The sequence below is a fragment of the Vigna radiata genome, chromosome 10 (genome assembly GCF_000741045.1).
Source record: "Vigna radiata var. radiata cultivar VC1973A chromosome 10, Vradiata_ver6, whole genome shotgun sequence".
NCBI lineage: Eukaryota > Viridiplantae > Streptophyta > Magnoliopsida > Fabales > Fabaceae > Vigna > Vigna radiata.
The window spans coordinates 4350434-4375345 of record NC_028360.1 but is presented as its reverse complement, the minus strand read 5'-3'; the positions used below and the strand labels follow the sequence as shown (position 1 = coordinate 4375345).

The following is a 24912-nucleotide window of genomic DNA, read 5'->3' as shown; positions in this document are numbered from 1 at the left end:
GGTAACCCAACCTTTGTGATTGGAGATCCCATGAATAAGGTTCATATGGGTAAAAACAAGTCACTTGTTAGTTCTGATAGCACCAATTTGATTTTAATCAATTATGTCCCTTCCTATGATGTGTGTGAAAGTTCTAGAGACTGCATTATTGAGAAGTTAAACTTTGTCATTAAAATTCTGTGTGGTTAAAGAATTTTAGTTTAAACAAAGTTTTCAATGATTTTCATATCCCTTATGGGTAGTGTATGATTTACATCATACACTTGATGAAATCACCTATATAAGTGTCGAGTGGGGCTGCTTGCATGAGATCTTGGCATGATCTCTAGAGTACTCATGAATATTGGGCATGCGCAGGGCCTAGTAAGTGCAACACAATGATAATAGCAAGGATTGTGTGGGTGTATTATGATTGATAAACCTCTAACACACATCAAGTGTCTTTGGTTCATATAGCTTGCTATACCAACTGCACTGTGTGTTAAGTATCTCAATCTAAGACTTGTTCATATAGCTTGTTATACCAGTTCTGATGCATTACATCCTAAGAGACCCAGAATAAAAGTTTCTTATCTTTCTTTTAATGTTTGAACTATTTGAGTCAAAGACTTTATAAGGTTGTTATACTCCAATGATGTTCATTGCCTTTATAAGGTTGTCTCCAACCTTATCACTGTGAAGCTGGAAAATCACGACATACATAAGCTCGATTGCTTAATAGTTGATTTTGAGTCACTCATGCTTTTCACTAATGATGCATACAAACTTGCTGAACGTGACAAGTTTTTTATGGTTCTTACACTTGTTGGACTTCCTCTTAACTTTGACTCTATTCGCAATCAAATCTTATTTGACACGGTTGTTCCATCTTATGACACTGTTAGTGAACAATTACTTCGCCTCTCAATTCCTCACATGTTTGGTCATTCTCCTGTACCTCCAACGGATTCCTTTGCTTTTTACTCCCAATCTTCTTACCGAGGTGGACGAAGTGGAAATCGTGGTGGATATCTTGGTCAACACCCTTGTTGCATTTTTTGTCACCAATACGGCCATATTGAGGCAGAATGCCATACAAGGGAATGACAACAACACAAAACAACTAATGTTGCTCAAGTCAATTCTCCTAAATCATCAGATGAGGTTTCAATTTCTATTGATGCCTACAGTGAGTTTCTCCACGCACGAGATATATACACCTCAGTGTGATGTGGGTGTGTTGGAAGTCTCACATCAACATGAGTCGGGTGTGTTACAAACCTCACTTTACAAGCCAGTTTTGTGGGATTGAGTTAGGTTGAAAGTCCAATTCTTAACAATGTGTTTAAATTTTGGTTTTTATTTTTCTAATCACAACGTTGTAATAAACATTATTTATTTGTTATAATGAAAATAAAGCAAGCCAATTTCTAATTGTTATTATTTATTTCTATTGTGGTAATACTTTACAGTTCCCCTTCCATGTTGAAAGTATATTCATATTTCTAATGAAGATGGTTTGTACTTATTTTTTTCTATATTTTTGGTTTTGATATGTGGAGGAAAGATATTCTTAAATAGAAATAACAAGCCTTTCTCACTCATGTCTCTTTGCAATGATGTGGTGTATGTGGTGTAGGTAGCTCCAACAAAATATAGGGGTGCCCTGGGGTCTTTATGTCAAATTGGCACTTGCCTTGGCATTATTACTTCACTAATTCTTGGAATACCCTCTAAGAATGATCCACATTGGTGAGTTTCTTTGTATTTTTCCTCATAGATTCATGTGTTTGGCGTTTAAATCACAATTTTGACTTGCATTTTCATGTTAATCTAGTTGAAGAATGTTGAGATGTTTTTAGGAAGTTTTAGATTTTATTCAGGCACAATATTATAAGTGTTGAATATAGTGATAAATAGGTATAGGAGCAATCTCACTATGGGTAGAAAATACACATTGATAGGATATAATGTCTGCATGATAGAAGGAAACATATTAGGAAGTAATTGTTAGTTAGGTTGTTAGGGTGAGTGAGGTTTCCTTTATAAAGTTGGTGGGAGAGGGGGGGTTACTAAAATGCAGGGGACCTTTGGGGATAATTTTGTAGATTGAGCTTTAGCTCTTTGTGAAAGGGAAACTCTTGGAGGACAGAGTGCTCTTATTTTTGTATTCTTTTCAGTCTATACCATGCAAAATATTACTAATCTTTCCTTTGCTCTATTTGTAACAATCTAATATTCTAAAATAGGGAAATAGGGAAACAAAATAATCTAGAAGATTATACATCTATTTTCTCTAATTAGGAAAATTCTATAGATATGTTCTTTAATTAAGAAGATATTTCCTCAAATTACAACACTCTCCTTCAAGTTGGTAAATGAATATCAATCATTCCCAATTTGTCTACAAGATCTTGAAATCTACTCGTAGTGAGCCCTTTTATAAAAATATTTGCTATTTGAAATTCTATAGGAATGAGTTGTAATCACAAATGTCTGTCAAGATTATCTTTGATGAAATGTTTGTCAATCTCAATGTGTTTGGTCCTGTCATGCTGTACTGGATTATGGACTATGTTCATGGCAGACTTATTATCACAGTGTAGTTGCACAGGGTTATCTTCCTTGACTTCAAGATCGTCCAAAATGATTTTCATCGAGAGTCCTTAACACATTCCTTGAGCAAGAATTCAAAATTCAGCTTCTACACTAGAACAAGATACTCTATCTTGCTTTTTGCTTCTCCATGTTACTAGACTATCTCCAAGAAACACACAATATCCAGAAGTAGATTTTTGTTAGAAATAAAACCTGCATAGTCGGCATCATTATATATTTTCATAGTCAATATGTCTTCTTTTTTGAATAATAGCCCCTTTCCTGGATTTGACTTCAAGTATCGAAGAATTTTGTCAACTGCTTGCATGTATCTCTTTCTTGGATCATGCATAAATTAGCTCACTACACTAACTGCATAAGCAATGTCTGATCTTGTGTGTGATAGATAGATCAATTTTCCTACTAATCTCTGATATTGAGTCTTCTCTACAGGAGCACTTTCCCCACTTCTAATTCTGTGATTCTATTCTATAGGAACTGTTGAGGTTCTACATCCCAGTTTTCTTGTTTCTTTGTGGAGATCCAGTACATATTTCCTTTGAGAGATGAAAATTCCTTTTTTGGAGTGAGCAACCTCTATTCCAAAAAAATATTTGTATTTTCCTAGTCTTTCATTTCAAATTGGGCAGCCAATTTATCTTTTAACACCATCATCTCGTGCAATAATCATGTCATATCCACATAGACAATCAATAGAGTTAGTTTACCCGTAGAAGAGGACTTTATGAATAGAGTATGATCTCCTTGGCTTTGTCTGTGTCTCGAGGAAATCATCGCTTTTGTAAATCTTTCAAACCATGCTCTAGAGGATTGCTTAAGACCATACAATGCTTTCTTTAGAAGACATACCTTGGTTCTTTTATTTTTCAGTTTAAAACCTAGGAGAATCTCCATGTACACTTCCTCTTCTAGATTTCCATGAAGGAAGGCATTTTTTTAATTCAACTAGTGTAAGTCCCATCCAAAATGAGTAGCCATAGCGAAAACAACTCCAACTGTATTCATCTTTGCCACTGGGACAAATGTCTCGTCATAGTCAATCCCAAAATTTTGCGTATATCCTTTTGCCACCTGTTAGATATATTATCTTTATTTTATATTTATCTTTTACCTTTAGTTAGTTTGTTATTATTTTTTATTTATATTATATTTTTTGCCACCTGTTAGATATATTATCTTGATTTTGTGCTATAGGAGTACATATTTTCTTTAGATGAAAATTCCGTTCTTGGAGTAAGAAACCTCTATTCTAAGAAAATATTTGAGTTTTCCTAGGTATTTCATTTCAAATTGGGCTTTCAATTTTTCTTTTAACACCAATTTTTCTGTTTCATCATCTCCTGCCATAATCATATCATCCACATAGACAAACAATAGAGTGATTTTACCAGTAGAAGAGTGTTTTATGAATAAAGTATGATCTCCTTGGCTTTGTTTGTATCCCAAGAAAACCATTGTTTTTGTAAATCTTCCAAAACTTGCTTTAGGGGATTGCTTAAGACCATACAATTCTTTCTTTAGGAGGCATACCTTATTTTTGTCATTTTTCACTTCAAAATCTGGGGAAATCTCCATGTACACTTTCTCTTCTAGATTTCAATGAAGAAAGTCACGCCTCACTTCCAAATGGTGTAAGTCCCATCTAATATGAGTAGCCAAAGCAACCAAAGCGAGAACAACTCGAACTGCATTCATCTTTGCCACTGGGACAAACATCTTCTCATAGTCAATCCCACTATGACATCAATGACACTAATAAAGCTTCTATGCTTATCAAAGAGATTGTTAGTGCAAACATATTGGAAATAGGATATTTAGCACAAAATCTTTATTCCTTTCTTAATGCAATAGGTAAATCCTCAATGCTTACCTCCTCATTATTATCTTCAGGGATCTCACCTCCGAATTAGACAATTTGTCTTGCTCGAGGATCTAAGTGGGTTGTTTTCTTCTTTCATATTTTTTGCCAAAAAATTTGTCTACTTCCTCTTCTTCCACACTACGAACTATGGTAGCTTCATTGCTCAGATCTTGGGAATTTTGCAAAGGGAAACATGGTAATAAAAAGAATGAGAGTTCATCCACTTCATGTGCTTTCTCCCCTGAATTGGTGGACTAACATAAAGGGATTGATTTTCATGAAAGGTGACATTCATGGTGATAAAGACGTGACGACTTCAAGGATGATAGCATTTTTACTTTTTTTTATTAAAAGGATACCCATTAAAGACACATTTAAGAGCTTTAGGATCTAATTTACTATGATTAGGATGAAGAGAGTGAACAAAAACAATGCACCCAAAGACTCAATTAGGTAGACTCGTTGTTAAGAAGGAACAAAAGATAATAGACGCTCTATAGAACTAATGCCATATAAGATACGGGTGGGTAACCTGTGTATGAGATATGTGGCAGTTAACATAGCTTCTCCCTAGTAATTTCTTGGAACAAACATTTGAAAAAAGAAGAGCTCTAGTTACTTCAAGAAGATAACGATTCTTTGTTTCTACAACCTTGTTTTGTTGAGGGGTATTTATACATATTAGTTCATGAACAATACCATTGTGAGACAAAAAATTGAAAAATTCATCATTCACATATTTAGTACCATTATTAGACCTCATTCTTTTAATATTTTTTCGAAGTTGATTTTGGACAAGACGGAAAAAGTTAACAAAGATTTGGAAAACTTTTGATTTATTTTTCATAAGGTATGTTCACGAGACACGACTACAATCGTCAATAAAGGTAGCAAACCATTTGGCTTTGGAAATAGATTCTACGAAGGTCTCGAAAGGTCAGAGTGAATTAAATCAAATGGAGAAGAACTCTTTTTATTACTAATAGGATAAGATGCACGATGGTGTTTCGACAATTGACAAATATCACAATTAAAAGATGTAACTTGTTGAATCATGATTTTTGTTTTGCTTTGGTCATTAGACCCCAATAGATAGATCCCACTTTGTTCTTTAGCAGTTAAAATCGTCTTACCATGGCAAGGTCCTGAAAAACACAATAAGTTGAGAAAAATGTTACTGAACAATTTAAATCCTTTGTGAGTTTTTTCACAGAGATAAGACTATTGCCTAATTGTGGAATTTGTAAAACATCGTTTAATATAATAGATGAGTCTATAGTTATATTCTCTTAGCAGTATAAAGGTATACCCTGTCCATTTGCTACTGTAATAAGTTGTTCTCTATTTGTTTTAGCATGAGTCGAAGGACACACGAAAATGTGTCATATGATTAGTTGTTTTTGAATCAAGAATCCAAATACCTTGAGACACATGACCATTAATATTGAGACAAATCTTACCTTTCATGGACAGAGTACATGATCTAGAGGTAGGGATGGCAAAAAAATCCGTGCCCGTGGGTATCCGCGGATTAAACCCGTTGTGGATAGTTGGTACCCGCGGGTAATAGGTACCCGCAGGTAGTGGGTAACGGGTTTTTTAATACCCGTTCCTTATCGGGTCGGGTTCAGGTTTTGCATTATCCGTACCCGCGAATACCCGTTACACACTTAGAAGTTAAAATTACATCGTTATCCTTAGTTTAAATTAAGTTTTATGATTGTGTCTTCTTTGTTTTCTCAACAGCTATTTAAAAATATTACGAAACAGACAACCCATCTCTTTCATTTTATTTGTCTTCTTTGTTTTCTCAACAATCTTTTTTCTTTCATTTTCATTTATTTTCTAATTTTCTGCAAAACCCAATCACGGTAGTTGTCCCTCTCCTAGATTCTCTCTTTATTTAAATTCTAACCATTTAACCCATTTGAAACTCCTTCTGCATAAACACTTTCCTCACACACTTTAATTTCCTCTGCATAAGTCTCCTTTTTCTCTCCTTATTCTCTTACGTAGCACTCTTTCTTCCTCCCACCATTCTCTTTTTATTTTACTTTTCTCAGTTAACTTCCCTTCCACCTACTACATTTTCTCTTCTCTTTTCCTTAAATACTGCAGCCCACACTAAAAATACATCTTATTATTATTTATTTTATTCTTTTCTCTTCTTTAACTCCCAAAACTTTAACTTTAAATCTAAAACATTCTAAAATTAAATTTACAGTTATATTTTTTTTTTAAATATTCGCGGGTTTAAAACGGGTATCCAACGGATACCTGCGGGTTGGAACAAATCCGCGGGTTTTCTTAAGGTGGGTATCCAGCGGGTAGCGGGTACAATTTTACCCAGCGGGTCGGGTTGCAGGTAGGCACTATCTGTGCCCGACCCAACCCGTTGCCATCCCTATCTAGAGGGCTTACTCATTGATTCAACCATTGCTTTCAAGTGCTTGAGTTCCTCCTTATAAACATTCATATCAAGAGTCATAAATGATAGGATATTGCACAACGGTGACGGTGAGTACTGTTGTAGCGGAAACGAAGCTCCCAAGATCAGGTGCTCTGATATCAACTTGAAAAAGAGAGTGACTTTATTATTTTCATTCATATCAATTACATTCTCCTTACTTCTATTTGTAACAATCTAATCTTCTAAGAAAGGGAAATAAGGAAACAGTATACTGAAAAATAATTTAGAAGATCCTAAAAATATTTTCTCTAATTAGGAAGATTTTATAGATATTTTCTATAATTAAGAAGATTATATAGATATTTTCTCTAATTACAACACTAGACCATAGGAGATTATTTTAGGCCTTACAAAGATTTGCAAAGATGATAGATTAATCTAGAAAGACACCCTCTAAGTAACAAATCTGCAAGGTTACTCCTTATCAATTTCTTCCTGCAAATCTTCGTTGAGGAAATCAATTTTGTCATCTAGTTGATCAAAAAGGTCATTGCTAAAGAACAACCATGGCTATAACTAAAGAAACATAAGTCTTCTTTGTCATTTAAGCGATGTAGAGATTCTTGAAGTAATAAAATAGACCGTGGAATTTTATTAGTCAAAACTGAAGATGGCATGCAATTAATAAGATACCATGTAGTAAGAATAATATCAACTCAAAAATAGTGCGAGTTATTCAAAAATAGTAAGTTGTTTATTCTTGCACTCATCCATCTTATTTTTTTTAGGTGTATAAGCACATGAAGTTTGATGGAGAATGCAACAAGAAGCAAGAAATTGTTTAAAAGAATATGAAAGTTATTCAAGGCCATTATCACTTTGCAAAGTTCGAATAGAAACACCAAGTTGAGTTTTAATTTCATTATAAAAGGTTTGAAAGAAATAAAATAAATCAGAAAAGTTGTTCATTAAAAATAACCTAGTACATCTAGAATAACCATTAATAAAAGTAAAAATATATTGAAAACATAAATTAAACATAACATGATTAGGTCCTCAAATGTCAAAGTGAACTAAGGCAAACAGGGATGAAGCACATGAGATACTACGACAAAATACAAAAATGCAAAAGGGTCTATGAGTATGAAAGAAGTTTGAAATTTTATTTCTATTTCTCCTAATTAGGAAGATTTTAAAGATATTATCTCAAATTACAACAAATAATGTTATTTTGTTATTGTGTACCCACACATTAGCTCAGTAACAATACCATTTTCAGAATGGAATTTCGACGTGTCATGCTGTACATATTTCCTCCCATTATCAAAATGTAAAAGTTTATCTGACTTTCCAAATTGTGTTTATATTGCGGAAGAATTATAAACACACAATTTGAAATCATTATTGCTCGTGCAAATTCATGGTGATTCTTCCATCAATATGTTTTTAGTCTTCAAAATTGTTTTCCAAATAATGTATATTTTGAACCAACAAAACATATTTCAGGTGGAGGACAATGCTCTATATTGCTAGCATCCCGGGTATTCTGGTTGCAATTGGTATGCAGTTTACCGTTGATAGTCCACGGTGGCTTTGCAAGGTGATAGCTTATTATTTAATTGATTGGTAAATATAATGTTACACTTTATATAGCTTTTTACATTTCTGTTTAGGCTGGGAGAATAAATGATGCTAAAACAGTAATACGTGAGCTTTGGGGGGAATCCCAAATTGATAGCGCAATTGAGGAATTTCAGTCAGTCTGCAAGAATGATGGTTGCAATTCGGACAGCAGATGGTCAGAGATCTTGGAGGAGCCACATTCTAGAGGTTGTGTAGAGATGGTTTTGACTATTACTATGAGATACTAGGCAGCATTCACCGCTTGGAAAATTATTCTTTACCTTGTCCTAGTAGCGTAATTGATTGATTAACAAGTGAAGCACTTAAAAGTAACAATTTCAATTGAAGAGGGGAATGAATTTAGCTCCACAGAACAGAACTTTTTTCTTTTATACACAAGTACACGTTTATCATCATTACTTATGCATGCTACTTGAAACTTGGATGTATAAAATTTGCTGTGGGTTTTCTTGTATGATTGCAGTTGCCTTTATTGGAGGTGCTCTTTTTGTACTGCAGCAGTTTGCAGGCATTAATGGAGTTCTTTATTTTTCATCGTTGACCTTTCAAAAAGTTGGAGTTGAAAGTAGTGCTGTAGCAAGCTTGTTTGTTGGGCTTACTAATTTTGCCGGTTTGCACTCTTCTCCACTTATCATATTTATGAATATAAATTTCTTCTGGAAATCTGATTCTGATTTCTCTTATCTTTTGTTTCTCTTCAGGTGCACTCTGTGCATTATACTTAATTGATAGGGAAGGGAGACAGAAACTTCTAATAGGAAGCTACTTAGGAATGGTGAGTGTTTAGAGGATGTTCACAACTTCATGAGTTGTAATTTTCTGTGAACAAAACAAGAAACCTGTTACAAACTAAGAATCAAGAATATGAAAGAAGAGATGAATTTTATTCAACAAATATGGTTCTGAGAGAAAACTCTACTCCAAGTGTTTCCCCTTCAATTCTTGTAAGTTCGACAGATGATGATTAGCCCCTTACTGTTACCCACTTATAGGAGGAGGCCCTGTGAACCCAACAATAAATAATAAAGGTCTAATAGTGCACAAGAGAAAGAAGGGAAACAATTTGGTTGAGGAGGAGAAAACTAACAATGACAACAGGTGGCAATGAGGATTCAAGGAAGGTGAAACTAAGAGAAATTAAGGGAATATTCATACAGAGGAGCACTACTGAAAGTTAATATGGCAATGAGTCAAGGGACTTTCTTGTTAGTTAGGCAAATAAAATGTTAGGAAAGAATTTAGGAACATCTAAAATGGAAAAATACTCTATAGGTTTACTATAGAAAGAAAAAAAGGGGAAAGGTTCAAATTGTAAATAATAGTTGACTGAGTCAAGATGTTAGTTATTTTCGTTAAGTAGGACTTCTTTCTCTTTAGTGAGTGGGGATTGGTGTGATTTTTTGTTTTAATAATTTTCCATTGAGAAAGGGAGAGTGCTTGTTTTGGGGGTATATTTTGTATACCTTTGTTGAAACAGTATGGTTGATAATCAATACAGAAGTTGCACAACTTTTTACTCTCTTGTTGTGTAATTGTGCTGTTCTTTGTTAGGATTTTATTATCTTTTTCTTTTCGTTTCAAGATATTCCTAACAAAATGTGATGGAGGAGATAGTTGCTCCTTTTGTTTCTGTTATTCACATTTTCTGAGTGTATCTTCTCCTACTCTCTATTCTGATCTCTCCTTCTCGTCGGTAAGAGATGTAAAGATGATCTGTTTTATCATTAAAATGGGGTTATGGTTACAAGTTCCTATCACAGGCACACACTGAACTCTTTCATATATTTCTCCAAAGAGTCTATATTTTCTCCGAAGACTATTACAGATGACTTTCACTTGTGCATCTTTGTAGGCAATTTCAATGTTTCTTGTGTCATCTGCTATCTTCTGTCCATTGGACGAACAACTCAGCAACAACTTATCAATACTGGGAACTATTATGTGAGCATTTACTTGTCATTGCTAATAGTCTACTGCTATATGTCTTTGCAAAATAAACCTAGCTTTTCTATCCACAATAAAACATAGTCAACAATTACTTGATGCTTGTTCAAATTTATTTGCTTCTTTCTCTATTTTTCTATCTTGAAATACTTATTTTTCATATTCATTGATTAGTAGTGTAAGAATGAGGCTATAAATAGGTATGTTAAACTATCGTGTGATTGAGAGACAACACAGTTGCTTTATCTCTACTGAGAAAACAAATCAATACAATAAACAAAGGAGATATGAAATAATTCTATTCCATTTTGTTGATCCTTTTCCCGTTTCTTAATTTGGGTTTACTTGAGCAAATAAGATGGATAGAAAATAGTGTACTCAACCTACACTGATGTGCTTTTCATTGATATATATATATATATATATATAACCCTACTAGGCCTGAAATTCTTGGAAAGGAAAGAATTCCTTCTCTTTCTGAAGTCCTCTTCATTGCTCGAGGTGAGGAGGCTCGTTGAACGGTCATGATGAATGAGCCCTCCACTGAAGGAGTTGCCATGTTCTCCAGAAAGACTTTCAAATCTGGGACTTCAAATCTTGCAAATACGAAACTACTTAAAAGGTAAGGAAGAGCGTTGGTGCTCTCATTGTAAGAAATCTGGCCACACCAAGGACACTTGCTTCAATTGTCTAGCAGAACTAAAAGGACAACCCTCAAGGAAAGCTTATTAGGCATCTTCATATTCTCAAAATCCTGCGAAAAACCTTCTTCTCTTCACTTGAGGAAGTAATACCTACATTACATGCCAAGATTGAATGTCTAAAATCTTGTATGGAGTCTATAAGTCAACTTTTGGTACTTGCTGTCTAACCATGATTGGTAAAAACTCTAATTCTTTTTTAACTTTTCTAAAACTTTATGTAAGGACTCTTGGGTTCTAGACTGTGGTGCAACATACCATATGACCCTTCATTCATCTCTTTTAACGTCATATATTTCTCTTTCTGATAACCGCATTACTGTTGCCAATGGGACTCGTATCCCAATAAATGGATGTGGAAATGTTTCTTTTTTGTCATCCCTTAGCCTTAAAGATGTCCTTTATGTTCCAAAACTATCTAATATCCTTATTTTCGTTCGAAAGCATACTCATGACCTAAATTGTTCTGTAACGTTCTTTCCCACTCATTGTGTATTTTAGGATCTTGCCACAGGGAGGACAATTGGAGTTGTTAAGTGTGAATAATGGAGAAGATGGGAAGAAACCTCCCTTGTGTCTTTTGCATACACATAGGGTAGTTTATTTATAATGGGTCAAGGCCCTTAATACAAAATGGGCTGAGCCCAATTAATATAAACACACATCTTAACATGTAACACTCCCTCTCAAGCTGGAGCATATAAATCATATGTTCCAAGCTTGTTACAAAGATAGTCAATTCGAGGTCTTCGTAAGCACTTAGTGAATATGTCTGTCAACTGGTTACTTGAGTTAAAAAACTCAATCTTGACATCTCCGGATATGATTTTTTCTCGAATAAAATGACAATCAACTTCAAAGTGCTTGGTTCTCTCATGGACGACAGGGTTAGAGCTAATATGGAGAGCAACTTGATTATCACTAAGTAATTGTTTAAGCCACACAAGCTCGCAAGTAGCTGATGCCATAGCTCTATATTATGCTTCTACGTTGGACCTTGCCACAACACTTTTCTTCTTACTTTTCCAAGATATCAGGTTGCCACAAATACAGACACAATATCCAGAAGTAAACCTCCTATCAGAAGGGGAACCAGCCCAATCAGTATCTGAATAACAAACAATTTTTGTATCGTTGTTAGGACCATATAACAAACCTTTTCCAGGTGATCCTTTAATATACTTCAGTATGCGAACAACTGCATCCCAATGGTCTTCACATGGGGAGTTTAGGAATTGACTCACCATACTAACTACGAAGGAAATGTCATGACGCGTAACAGTAAGATAGTTTAATTTACCAACTAATCTTCTGTACCATTCAGGATCTGACAAAGGCTCCCCCTGATTTGGTAGGAGTTTGATATTAGGATTCGTAAGTGTCTCAACAGATTTAGAGTTCATTAACCCTCGAGAATAGCCTAAGAAGACACATTTGAGGGCGCGAATGGAGAGTTTGTCTAGACCGGGAGACATGTCATGAACACTCAGGGAGATGTATGAAGGAGAGGATCATTAGGAAACAAAATGGAGAAAGGAACTTTATTATCAAGAGAGGAGGAGGGCATCCTATTAATAAGATAACATGCAGTTAAATGGCATCCCCCAATGATGGACAAGAAAATGGGTACCAAGCAAAAGGGTACGGGCAGTTTCAACCAAGTGTTTATTTTTTCATTCTGCTATACCATTTTGCTGCAGTGTATGAGGACAAGTAGATTGATGTAAGATATCATGGGAACTCAAGATGGCAGAAAATGAGGATGAGAAATACTCTTTTGCATTATCACTTCTTAATATTTTTATTACTTGACCAAATTGATTCATGATTTCATTGAAAAAGGATGTAAAGATAACTAACAATTCAGAATGATTTTTCATAAGCTAAACCCAATTACATCTTGAATATTGGTCAATGAAGGTAACAAAATATCTAAAACCAAAGGAGGAGATATGACTAGGTCCCTATATATCAGAATGGATGATGGAAAAACTAGAATTACTATTGATTGAGACCTTTTAGGAAAGGAAGATGTAACATGTTTTCCTAATTGACATTCTATGGACAAAAAGGACAGATTAGACATTGAAGGAGGGAGACAAGGAAACATGACTGACTCCTTTGGAGGATTTTAGATCCATTTGCAAGGGTTATGAAATGAGGTTTTTCTCGAAAGGAAATAGATGAGAACAAAGAGATATTACCAAAAATGTGATAAGAAGCACTTGAGTCAATTACCCATGAATTTTGACCTTCCATGGATTGAGAAATGTAGGTTGTTGATGTATTGGGAGATTGAGATGGCTTTGCCAAGCTATTAGACTTTAACCTTAAATACTCGTGACATTCATCCTCGGTGAACTTAAAAGTGGAAGTTTCAGTCTTTGAAATATTTACAGTTTTGGAAGGGAAACCTTGTAAGGAGTAGCAATTCTCTTGAATTTGATCCATCCTTTTACATTATGTGCATTGAGAACGTCCCCAACCTCCTCGTCCTCCTCCTCTAGTGCTACGTCCTCCTCTTCCTCGTGTGGCAACCATGACAGACGATTCCACTAGTTCATGTGCTTCTTGAGTTTGAGGTACCAGAACACGCAAAAGGTGAGTTGTCATTGTTTCCATGGAGGGGACCGCATGACTGATCAGAAGTTGATCTCTGAGATGATCAAAATCGGGATGTAGGGAAAGAAGGATCAACAGTTGTCTAGTTTCTTTTTGATATCCTCTAATGGGTCCGCTTCCAAAAATCTCCTGAGTTATTCGACAGCAAATTGGGCTTCAACCATGAAGGACACCATATCATGGTTTGCCATTTTAGGAGATGCAAGCTTGTTCGCAGTGTCGTTGGCATAAATGCTTTGAGCTTTCTTCCGAAAGGAGTGACAAAATTTGAAAGCCCTCAAATATATAAGAAGTTTGGGTTCCATTGATTGATTCCTCTCATAATCTTCTATTTCTAGGAATAAATTGATACAAGAGTACATGATAATTAAGGTAACCCTAGATACAATATAATCATGATAAATAAGGTAACCCTTGACACAATATAATGATGATAAATAGGGTAAATATCCTAACAAAAACCATAGAATTGGGAGTGACGATGGCAGTTCTACAGTAAATAAAGGCTAATATCAAAGACTTGTTGGGAAGCTTATCTACTTAACTCATACCAGACCGAACAAAGCCTATGTTGTGAGTGTTGTTAGTCTATTCATGCATGATTCCAAAGAGAGACATTTAATCTTTCACTTTTTGAGACAAGTCCAGGAAAGGGAATTACTGTTTAAAAGGAATGAACGATTAAAAGTGGAATTGTATACTAAAGCGGATTATGCAGGATTTGTCATAGATAGGAAATACACTTCAGGATATTGCATATTGTTGGGTGGAAATTTGGTGACTTGGACAAGTAAGAAACAAAATGTTGTTGCAAGGTCTCATGCAAAAGGGGTGTATGAATTGTTATAGATGAGAATTATCCTAGATGATCTTAAAGTGGCATGTGAAGAACCTATGATCCTTTATTGTGATAATAAGTTAGCTATTAGCATTGCTCACAATCCAGTTCAACATGATAGGACCAAACATATAGAGATAGATCGACACTATTAAAGAAAAATTGGGTAGTGGTCTTATCACTACTTCGTATGTCCCGTCTAGACTTCAGTTACGAGATTTGTCCACAAAAGGTCTTTCCCTTGAGCCCTTACATGATCTCACATGCAAGTTTAGAATGATAGATATCTACTCACTAGTTTGAAGGGGAGTGTTGTTAGTTATATGTTAAATGCAATACTGAAAGTTGGTAGGATATTAAATATATTGTTAAAAGTTATTAGAAGATTCTAGAGATCCCTTGTAAGTATTACTTTAGGGTTTGAGTTCTCTGAATATAGAGGTTGATGTACCATTTCAAATTAATTAACAAAATAAGAATCTTCTTTCTTTGAAATTAATCCTTTCAAGTAAAAGTTTAAATTTTCACTTAAAAGAGAAATTAGAATTTATCAAGATAACATGCAAAGATTCTAATATATTACTCTATTTATTCAAACAATATTTCATACACACCCATAACATTTCTATAAGCAGCGTGTTACACTACATGTCTCTCCACCTTTCAAGGGACATTCATGTGCTTATCCAAGGATTACGGAAGTTAAGTTTGCGTTAACCATAAAATTAGTGAGGGTTGTCTTTTTGTTGAAGATAGATGTGTAGGAGTGAGGTGAGAATGAATTGTCTAAAGGAATAGGATCACTTGGTACAGCGTTAATTGGCATATTTTCTTATGTGTTTGGTAATGGATTAGTGTATCTGGCTAAAGGATGAGAATCTGGAATGACTGCTGTAAGCGATGTTTCTTCGCACATATCCTTAGGTGACATAATTATCTAAAGAGACTTTTGTTGTATCACTCTCACCAGGGTAATATTGTCGGATGCTGAATAAACATCTTCTCCAGCAATTGATGCCTGAGACGGTTTTAGGGTTGGCTATCTAAGAGAAGAAGATCAAGTAAATGAGAAAGCAAGAACGCTTAGATTTTCTAACAGATTTAGACTTCTTGTTCATCATAGAATGCTTTATCATCTTGGAAGCAACCTTGCATAACACTTCATAAGAATCATCAAAACTATCATAAGAGGAAGTGACATCAAGACATATATTTCTTTTACCTTTCAACTTGCAAGGGTCTGCCGGACAATTCAATTTGTCTTCTATAGAAGCAAGACTCTCAAAGAAACCAGTGTAAGGAGGTTCAAGGTGTGTTAGACAATGTGACCTTAAAGCTTCTATATCAATAGGTTGATTAGGGACCCTCTCAAAAGTATAACCCGATAATCACTTTACCCTCTATTAAATTTCCTACCCTTTTCTCCATTATACACAAAACCTTTCTCACAAACCTAAACTCTATAACTATACATTCTTCTGTGTCTAAAGCATTATCGAACAATGAAGGGAAACAAGCTATGGATATTGAAATGGAGGCGTTAAACAAGAATAAGACCTGGGAACTTTTCACCTTACCAACTGGAAAAAAAACCCGTGGGGTGTAAGTGATATATACATTGAAATATTAGACTGATGGAGCCATTGAACATTATAAGGCAAGATTATTGATCAAAGGATTCATTCATTCCTATGGAATGGATTTTACTTAGGGAGACATTTGCCCAATTTGTTAAGATGAATGCAGTCAGTAATGTTGTCATTAGCAACAAATCATGATTGAGATTTGAAGCAGTTTGGTGTGAAGAATGCATTTTTACATGGAGACCTTGATGAAGAAATATACATGGAGTTTCCCCCGAGCTATGAAGGACAACTTGTTTCTGCAATTGTTTGCAAGTTAAGAGAGGCTTTGTATGAATTGAAGCAATCCCCAATAGCATTGTTTGGTAGATTCACTGAGGTTATGACAAGTCTGAGTTACAAACAAAGTCAAAGGGATCACATTCTATTCATCAAAAATTAATATTGTTGGTGTATAATGATGATATCATAGAAATTATGGATGACAATAGAGCAGCAAATGTTAAGTCAATGCCTTGAAATGGAATTTGAGATAACGACATTAGAAAGATTTAAGTATTATTTGGAATTTGAGATAAAGACATTATTAGAACTATTTCAATTTGCATGCATAAGGGTTGCATTGCATTAACTTTGAAAGAATTTAATCCAAGCTGGGAATGGAGAACACGTACTCACCAGCTTGAGGAGTGTCAAAATCGTGGAGCTCGTTATATATTTTAGGTTGCTTTTTATTTTATCCTTGCTATAATTTTAATATTTATTATAGGTGTATCTTGCTATTAAAACTAGGATTATGTATTTAAAAACAATCAACAATTACAAGGATTTGTTTCCTTAGATCTACGACTCTATTTTCTAAAATAAAGAACCGCGTCATGTATTTATAGGTCTAATAGCCTCATTATTGAAATATAGAAAAAAAATGTTTTTTTTTTTAAATTTGAGATCTTAATAAGTGGGTTTATGCTTAACTCAATCTCTCAAAACTAGTATGTTTTACACTTCACTTATATACTATAATCTAACCTTATTCCTAATCAATCTAGGATCTCCAACAAGCCCCTCACAAGGAATGAACATATTGAGCATGGGAGGATATATTTACATGTGGTCTAACAGGAGTTCGACAAGGGTGGCATAACAGCCTCAAAGAACTTGACTACAATAGGCTCTGAATAGTTTTGTTACTATCGGGTTTATAATTAACTCAACCTCTCAAACTTATAAAACGAGGATTATACTTCACTTATAAATTATAATCTGGCTTTATTCTTAGTCAATGTGAGATCTGCATTAGTAACAGAAAACTAATAACCAAGGAGTCAGTTTTTCAACTGCTTTATATACAATATTCACTCAACACATATAGCATTGCAACATTAAGCAATTGCCACTATTAGGCAATGAAATACCATGATGTTTTCCCTAATTCAATAATCACATTTAAAATGTATTTACTTTAAAATTTAGCATAATTCCTTTATTATTTATTAACATGAACATAGATGATAACTTGAATATTTTCCTCGTATTTTATATTTTCTACAAGATCCAGACTAGGAAGGCCCACTTTTCCTTTATATTATTCCACAGGTATATATTCTCTTTTGCAATTGGAGCTGGACCCGTAACTGGCATCATTATATCAGAGCTTAGCAGTACCAGGACACGAGGGAAGATCATGGGATTAAGTTTTTCTACCCATTGGGTGTGTATTGAAACCTTTCCTCTGTTGAAAGCTTTTTCATGTCAATTTAGTTGGTAAATGTGATGGAATTTTTTGGGCTTATTTTAATTTGTCCTTTATATCTAGGTGTGCAATTTTATTGTGGGATTATTTTTCCTTGAGTTGGTGGAGAAATTTGGAGTAGCACCTATATATGCCAGCTTTGGAGCAGTTTCCCTATCAGCTGCAACATTTTCCTATTACTTCTTAGTCGAAACCAAGGGTCGCTCTTTAGAAGAAATTGAACGATCCTTAAATGTGAAAGCTTGAACCAGTGAATCTCATGGTGTACCAATCCATGTATTTTGGAAAGTTTTGTTTTGGCGTTAAGCATCAACATGAGACTAACTGATAGCAAATCCGGATGTTTGAAGATTGATTTTATGTAATCTAAGCAACATAATTTGGCATTACCACAACTTTGATATATTGAATCAGTTTGTGGTTTGAATATTAAATGTAAGAATTCATCATTAAAATGTGATATATTTACTTTAATCGTCGAATTAAGGTATCAGTTGGTAAGATGTCTAGGTAAGATTTTGCATGTTACAATTATTTGTGTAATGAACTTAATTTTATTTACTAAGCTAAGATTTGTGCGTTGATAAAAAGTGCTAGAATGAATGAGGGGATGGTCTTTACTGGGATATACTTCATACAAGTATTTAAAAGTGTTTATTTGTTTCGTTATTTCCAATAGAGTTGAGATTTTAAGACCAAAATTGCTTAACAATGGATCTGATATGAATTTATATTATCTATAAATTATTGATAGCTTACCTGACTTGTGTTTTCTACGTGGCTGTTTTGTTGTAATCGTACCGGGTATGTGAGTGATGTTGTGGTTATAGAGAAGGATGCTTCTCGTACTTCACCTTTCTTCCAGCACTTCCAAACTTTAACTTTACATTATGTTTCATTATACCTTTCATTATTTTGTTTTTAAAATAATGGTTTAATACATCATTTGGTCCCTCCTTTTGTGGCTTTTGTTCAAAATGATTCCACCTTTGGAAAAAAATCACTTTGGTCCCATATTTCTTTAAAAGTTGTTCAAAATGGTCCCTTTAGCAGACGGCGTTAAATTCTTAACGGTGCATAGCAAACTTTTATATACATGGCTATGTGAAGTTATCTGACGTGACAAACTTATCTGATGTGGCTATGTGAAGTTATCTGACGTGACAAACTTATCTGATGTGGCTATGTGAACCCTAAACTTGAACACCAGTGTCGCCGCCGACCACCATCCATCATCTTCTTCTTCGCACGCCATTAGCAACCCTGTTGCCTCAACCATGCGCCACCATCTTCCTCTTATCTCAAACTAATTACCATGAACCTAGAATCGTATCAGACCACCACGAATCAGAAATCACGAACACCATCAACACCGCAAGCGTCGCTGTGACAGATCTCCTCCAATATGCGCCACCGGTTTCATCCACACAAGCAGCGCCTCCTTCCTCCTTCATCTTCAATGAATAAGTAGCGAGAATCCACGGCCAGGCCACCACCTGCACACAGAAAACCAGCCCAAGAAACCCAGAATCAAACCCAAACCCTGAAAGTATAAGTGCATTGTTTTAGCCTATCAAATAAATCAAACAAAATGGAACAAATTCAAGAAAGGTGAAAAGTTGGTTACTTGTAAGCAGATGATATCAGGGTCCCACCCAAGAAGCTTATCAGAAATAACCCTCTTGCGACGATCCCATTTGATGTAACGAGAAGGAACGTTTACGTATAAATCCGAGTGTTGAGAAGCATTTCTATCCCCCAGTATGTTGTAAGAGGCCACTGTGAATCTTTCCAGAGAATGCAAAGATTCATCAGATGCTTCCACCCAGTGGCGTTTAATTTCGGGAGGGTGACGAAGGTTTCTTTGGTATCCGAGTCTGAATGCCATTGGATTTGTGAAGCGATGGGAGCATTGAATTTGAAGCAGTTGGGTTTGTGTTTGGCGTTGGTGGATGAGAGCACAAGCCAAGACGAAGATGCACAAGAGGCCATTACTCTCACGGCGGAGGCAGACCTCCCAAGTCCCTCTACCCCCAATTGCAAAACCCTAATTCTGGGTGGAAAGGGGACTGACACGTGGTGTGCTCCCATTGGTCGTATTTGTGCACGTCAGATAAGTTTTAAACAACTGAATAAAAGTTTGCCACGCCAGCATCTGCACCGTTAAGAATTTAACGCCGTCTGTCAGAAGGACCATTTTGAACAATTTTTAATGAAATATGGGACCTAAGTGATTTTTTTCCAAAAGTGGGATCATTTTGAACAAAAGCCACAAAAGAAGGAACCAAATGATGTATTAAACCTAAAATAATTTATAATGAAAATATTCTTCTTGGAACGACTAATTGATGTAGGGTGTTGCTCCTTCCACCTCCCCAAGTGGGTCTTGTACCTCCCCACTATTTAAATTTATTTGAAAAATATTCTAATCCTCTCCACTATTTTCTTTTATTCCAAAAATATCTTACACCTTCCCACTATTCTTAACAATCTTTCTCTTTCTTTCTCTACATTAATGGAGCATATACATGATTTAAATTTGAACTTATGATATATTATTTTAAATAAGTTTGATTCAATCTTATTTTCGTTGTTGAATATTTTTTTTTTTCAAATTACTTAATAAATGGTAAAATTTGGTTCTAAATTTTTAGAAAAATGTTTATATATATGTGTGTTTTTTTTTACATATAATATCTATAAGTTTTAACATTATATTATGTTTTAACTCATCGACATGTTTGACTCAAATAACTTGAATAAAATATTTAATTTATTAGATAAATAATATAAAAATATTATTAAATACTTAAAATATAAAAAAAAATAGTTATTTGTTAAAGATTTAGAATTTATTTAGTTTTTTCGTCATTATAAAGTTAGTATATAATAATAATAATATATCGTTATTTACTATTAATATTATTATGTTTATTATTTTGTATTTGCATCTAATTTTTAATTTTATAAAATGGAAATGATAAAAGTGCTAATATTGAAGTTTCCTCTAAATTTTATATTTTGTAGTATATCACAAATTCAAATTTGAATCATGTGAATGCTCCATTAATGTAGAGAGAGAAAGGGAAAGATTGTTGAGGATAGTGGGGAGGTGTAGGGTATTTTTGGAATAAAAAAAAATAGTGGAGATGTATAGAATATTTTTGAAATAAATGAAAATAGTGGGGAAGTGGAGGAGCACTTGGAGAGGTGGAGGGAGCAACACCCATTGATGTATAATAAGTTCGGTGACATTTCGGATTGTTCATTTCGGTAAGCACATCTCATTTTCTATTTTGGATTAATGGATTCAAATTGCTTTGACAAGATTGGTCATGGTACAATTTAACATTAGCCGATATTGTTAGCATAAAAATCAAAATTGTTAGCATAAAAATGAAACCTATAAGTTTTGATGATGTCTCAAAGTTAAATATGAGGTGTTTAAGTTATAAGAAGATCTTCATGAAAACTTGTTTTATATTAAAACTTTTGTAGTTTAGCAATTTTATATATAGGATATTATTTATCTTTGATTACATGTATTGTGTGCTTAAAAGTTTTCTAAAAATTCATTTTTTCTTGGAATAATCGATTACAAATTTATGATAATCGGTTATCGATTATAACTTACCATAATCGATTATCACGAGTAATTATAAGAGTCTTCAAGCATGTTTTTGACCGTTATGCATACATTAAATGCATAATTGATAATCTCATTTAGATAATCAATTATCACGCGTTAAATAGTTGACAATTGATTTTTGAAGATATCCTTAAGTGAGATCTCTACATAATGGATTAAGATTCTCATTTAACATATGAAATACGTAAATTTTGAAAAGCTTATTTGTTTTGCTATGTGCTGTGATAAGTGAATTCTAGGGTTTGTGTAACCCTTGTGCTTGTGGCTTTAGGAACTTGGTGTTGGCATAGAGTGAGAACTTTCATTGGAATTGTGATTTAGTGTTGTTGTTGTTGCTGAGTTAAAGTTTGTCATCCTTTGTGAAGATTCAAAGGAGATGTTCATCATTCGTGAAACATTCGGAGGAAGTGCTCATTCCTTGTGGGTTTCAAGGGAAGTGAGTTTCATGTTTGGGTAAAATTGTTCACGCTAATCATTCTATTGCACCGCTCTAACAATTGGTATAAGAGCTTGCCTTAATAGTAATTCAAAATGGCAGGGCAACATCAAACCTTTGCTGAGGGTGCATCTATCAACAGACCTCCATTATTTACTAGAGAAAACTATGCTTTTTGGAAAGTTGGAATGCAATTTTTTATGGAATCTATTGATGGTATGATTTAGGAAACTATCACAAATGGTCCTTTTATTCCTACTATTTTTATTAACAATTTGTAGGAACCTAAATCTCGCGACCAATGGAATGCTGACAATAGAAGGAGATTCCAACATGATGTAAGGGCTCGTAATATAATATCATTTGTTTTAACTGTTGATGAGTTTTACATGGTCTCTACCTATAAAAATGCTCAAGAGATGTGGGAGATGTTGATGGTCACTCACGAATGAACAAATGATGTTAGGAGAGCGAGAAGGAATACTCTAATCCAAGAGTATGGGATGTTCCGCATGAAGTAAGGAGAAACTATCACAGATGTTCAGAAACGCTTCACTCATATTACGAATCATCTTATTGGGTTAGGTAAGTCTTATGAAAATGCTGAATTAAATATTAAATTTCTTAAATCATTGGGCAGGACTTGACAACCAAAGGTGATCACTATAGGTGAGTCACAAAATCTCAATACCATGTCAACGGTTGCATTGTATGGTAAGTTGAGAAAGCATGAACTGGATCTTGGAAGATTGGATGAAGATGAAGAGAAAGAAAGAAAAAGACACCTGTGTTCAAATCTGAGATTGAAAAAGGTAAAAACATTAAGGAAGAAGAAGACTCTAAAGAAGAAGAAAAAAAATATGAGTCTCTTCATTAAAAATTTTAACAAAAGTCCAAGGGAAAAAGAAGATTTAAAAGCGAAAAGGAGATCAAGAATCCTCCTCAAACTACCATTGTTATGGTTGCAGAGAAAAATGACATATGAAGGCAGATTACTTAAACCCAAATAAGGGTGAAGAAAGAGACCAAAAGAAATTATTCAAGAAAAAGAAGGCATGTATTGCTTAAGATGAGGATAATGAATCTACATCAAGTTCAAGCGACTCTGATGAGCAGACCAACATATGTTTGATGAGTGGCGACAATATTTCTAAGAATAAAGTAAGTTCTCTAGTGGCCCTAAAAATTTAGATTATAGTAATAGTGAATTACTTGATACATATAAAGAATTATTATTTGAATCAAAAAAATTGGATATTGCTCACAAGAAATTAAAGAAAGATTTTAAAGAATTAAATTCAAAATATGAAAATGTTCTTGAAGAAAATAAAAATTTAAAAAATAAAAATTTATATTATGAGAAAGGTAAATATGCTAATAGTGATGAATTTATCTCGTGTATAAATAAAAGGAAGCCTATAGACAAAACAACCCATGTTGAAAGTAGTGAAAATAATTCAAAAATTAAAAAAGTTGTTAAAAATGTTCCTAAATATAATTATAATTATTATGATTATAATTATAAAAAATACAATTAAGTGTGTTCCTAAATATGATCAAAATTATAAAGATTATAATTATAAAACTAAAAATAAAAATAATTATAGAAGAACTCGTAAAATTTGGATAGAAGAAGAAACAACTTGTAGGAAACCAAATGATGCTACTTGTTTTCATTGCATGAAAAAGGGTCATACCTCAAATAAATGCAAAATAAAACATTATAGTTTTTCTTATGAAAACTATACTTGGGTTATAAAATAATTTGAAATATTTCGTTTAACTAACCCAAAGGACCCGTACAAAATTATAGGGTACCTAAAGTAGCTTGTTCTCTTTTCATTTTGTAGATAAGTTCAAAATCTTGGAAGACCATGTGGTACCTTGATAGTGGTTATTCAAGGCTAGAAAGAAATTTTCAAATTTCCGAAAAAAGGAACAAGGCTATGTCATGTATGGTGACTACAACAATCGGAAGATCCTTGGAATATATGATAAAGAATGTATTTTTTGTACTTGAAGCACAATTTTCTCAATATTAGTCAATTATATAACAAAGGTTTCAAGGTAACATTTGAACCCAATTACTACATTATCCATGAAAAGTATTCTTCTGAAATTGCTTTAAAAAGGTATTAGGCATGCAAATATTTATTTAATTGATTTAGAAAACGTATCAAATAAAAATATTTCATGATTAGTAGTAAAAGAAGAAAATTCATAGAAAATTCATGGTTATGGCATAAGAAAGTTGCTCATATTCATATGCAACAATTGAATAGGCTTATATCTAAAGATTTAGTTATTGGTAAACCAAAACTAAATTTTTTAAGGAAAAGTTATGCGTTGCATGTCAAAAGGTAAACAAATTAAATCATCTTTTAATTCGAAAAATATTGTTTCAAGTGTAAAACCCTTAGAACTCTTGCACATGGATTTATTTGGTCCTTCAAGGATAAAAAGTTTTGGGGGAAATTATTATGCTTTAGTTATAGTTGATGACTATTCAAGATTTACATGGACATTCTTTATTACTCTAAAGAGTGAAACTTTCAAAGTTTTCAAAAAATTTGCAAAACAAGTTCAAAATGAAAAGGATTTGAAAATTAAATCTATTCGTAATGATCATGGAGAGAAATTTCAAAATGAATCATTTGAAAGTTTTTGCGCCTATAACTCCACAACAATATGGAGTAGTAGAAAGAAAGAATAGATCTTTAGAAGAACTTGCAAGAACTTTATTAAATGAATAAAAAATTCCAAAACATTTTTGGGCTGACGTTGTAAGTATTGTATGTGAAGTTTTAAATATAATGCTTACTAGACCTATTTTAAAATGTACTCCTTATGAATTGTTTAAAGGATGAAAGCCT

The 24912-nt window shown here is 33.8% G+C and overlaps 1 protein-coding gene across 4 annotated transcripts in view; it reads left to right on the top strand.

The window, feature by feature from the left end:
- The window catches only part of LOC106776057 (probable plastidic glucose transporter 1), a 34092-nt gene extending 15519 nt beyond the window's left edge, over nt 1–18573 (top strand). The window contains exons 4-11 of one of the 4 annotated variants that reach the window (XR_002669996.1): nt 1619–1731; nt 8376–8469; nt 8543–8699; nt 8977–9123; nt 9215–9288; nt 10366–10454; nt 17251–17398; nt 17798–17882. Coding sequence is in view for 2 of the 4 variants with exons in the window: in XM_014663358.2 (XP_014518844.1) it covers nt 1619–1731; nt 8376–8469; nt 8543–8699; nt 8977–9123; nt 9215–9288; nt 10366–10454; nt 17798–17912; nt 18018–18200 (972 nt within the window). In the remaining 2 variants the exon portion in view is untranslated. Of the gene's footprint in view, nt 1–1618; nt 1732–8375; nt 8470–8542; nt 8700–8976; nt 9124–9214; nt 9289–10365; nt 10455–17250; nt 17399–17797; nt 17913–18017 lie in introns of those variants that run through there. The other 3 variants (XM_014663358.2, XR_002669997.1, XM_022787314.1) reach the window with 3 other exon arrangements.
- The last annotated feature ends 6339 nt before the right edge of the window (nt 18574–24912 follow it).